The sequence below is a fragment of the Drosophila elegans genome, unplaced genomic scaffold (assembly GCF_018152505.1).
Source record: "Drosophila elegans isolate 14027-0461.03 unplaced genomic scaffold, ASM1815250v1 contig_183, whole genome shotgun sequence".
Taxonomy (NCBI): domain Eukaryota; kingdom Metazoa; phylum Arthropoda; class Insecta; order Diptera; family Drosophilidae; genus Drosophila; species Drosophila elegans.
In genome coordinates this window covers 6966675-6968521 of record NW_024545550.1, presented here as the reverse complement: position 1 = coordinate 6968521, position 1847 = coordinate 6966675, and the positions used below count along the sequence as shown (strand labels likewise).

At 37.9% G+C, this 1847-nt stretch overlaps 1 protein-coding gene across 1 annotated transcript; it reads right to left on the bottom strand.

The window, feature by feature from the left end:
- Positions 1-511: 511 nt before the first annotated feature.
- Positions 512-1553, bottom strand: LOC108144237 (serine/threonine-protein phosphatase PP-Y). Its single transcript, XM_017268917.2, has one exon. The coding sequence runs from the start codon at positions 1469-1471 to the stop codon at positions 569-571; it is 903 nt and encodes a 300-aa protein (XP_017124406.1). The 5' UTR covers positions 1472-1553; the 3' UTR covers positions 512-568.
- Between the last annotated feature and the right edge of the window lie 294 nt (positions 1554-1847).

Genomic DNA, 1847 nt, shown 5'->3' with positions numbered 1-1847 from the left:
GATATTTAAGATAAGACTGGATATCTGCAAAACCAAATTAAGAAGTTCTTATATTCTATCAAAAAATTAAGCATTAAAGGCATAACAATGGTAATAACGGATCAAATTGGGAATGTCGTACCAAATAAAATATGCCCTATGCACATTTTTAATTTTGAGGATTTTTGCAAAAAAATGTATGAGAAATGCAAAAGTTTGACAAAATTGAACAATTTTAGATTTGAGTCCGAATTGATTGGGCATCTATTAACGAGCTTATAAATTCCAATTTTAGTATTTGAAGTATTTTAGATAAAACAATGAAAATAATGTATTAAATCGGGATTGTCACAAACTAAAAGTCCCAATCGATTGGCATTCAAAGCAAATAATAATTATTTATGTGAAATTTTTCGAAAAAATAATAATTTGTCTAAAATTGATTCTATTTAAGTTTAATCTAATTCCAATACATAAACTTCATGACCCCCCCAAAAGTTAATGAGAATATAATAACTTGTTTCAAAAAATCCTCTTAAAAAGTATACATTTTGCTAAAGTATTTTGACATATTATATGATAGATTAGTTTATACTTTGTACTTGCGGCTAGGCTTAATGATGACAAAGGAGCAGGTCAGGTCCTCGCTGACGCTCATCACGCCGCCGGCATTGTTCATCTGACCGCAGTAGTTGGGGGCTGAGAATATAGTGACCAGACGGCGGTTGGCAAAGAACTCGTACCCGTCCTCCACAACTTCATGGGCGCGAGCCACCAGGTCCAAGTCGTGGGCCTTGAGGAAATCCCGCACAATGTCCTCATCGAAGGTGAACGATACTCCGCGTTCATTGTGACCCCAGCCGTGGGCGGTAGTACTGAGATCCGCCCAGAGGAGATCGCACAGGAGGCCCTCGTCCGGAACAGCTGTTGGCCTTTGGAGCAGCTTGATGTCCTCCAATTTCCGGAGCGAGGGACTCAATCCACCGTGGCAGCAGAAGATTCTTTCACCCACAATCGCCGCCACTGGCAGCCAATCGAAGCAGTCCGTAAAACTGTGCCACAATCTCACCGTATGCCTACGTTTCATCTCATCAAAAAATCCATAAACACGATTTATGCTGGCACACTCGTGATTTCCGCGGAGCAGAAAGAAATTCTCCGGATATTTTACCTTATAGGCGAACAGCAGGCAGATAGTCTCAAGCGATTGTTTACCTCGGTCCACGTAATCGCCGAGAAACAAATAGTTTGCCTTTGGCGGAAAACCACAGGCCCGGAAAATTCGCAAGAGATCCGTAAACTGGCCGTGGATATCGCCGCAAATTTTCACCGGAGTCCTTAGTTCCAGGAGCATCGGTTGCCTCATTATCGCATTACGGGTTTGCTGGATAAGTCCCTTGATCAGCTCTTCATCGAATGAGCAATTTTCCATATTTAAAGATGTGAGCTCTTTTATGATGCGGTCTAATTCCTCGGTGGTCAAGCTACCCATTGTGTTTGTTGCTTTAAGTGTAAAAGAACAAGAATTTTTTGGATTGTATTAATTTTTCTTTGTGCATGTATGTGTGAGTGGTTTAAAAGACGACTACTTTGATTAGGTTGAGGAAATAATAATTTTTAATATGTTTTATAACATTTTTAAGGTTAGAATCATTAGTAAAATATTCTAAATAAATATTATATTGTAATTTTTTAATATTCCCTAAAAGTATGGGTTAAGGACATAATTAAAAGATTTTTTATATTATTTTAAAATTCAAAAAATTCAAAACATCTGAGCAGGAAAGCAATAAAATGGTTTTTGCTGTTGAGGAACATGTTATCAAACTGATTGACCACACAAAGCAGTTAGTAGTGAAACATATTTG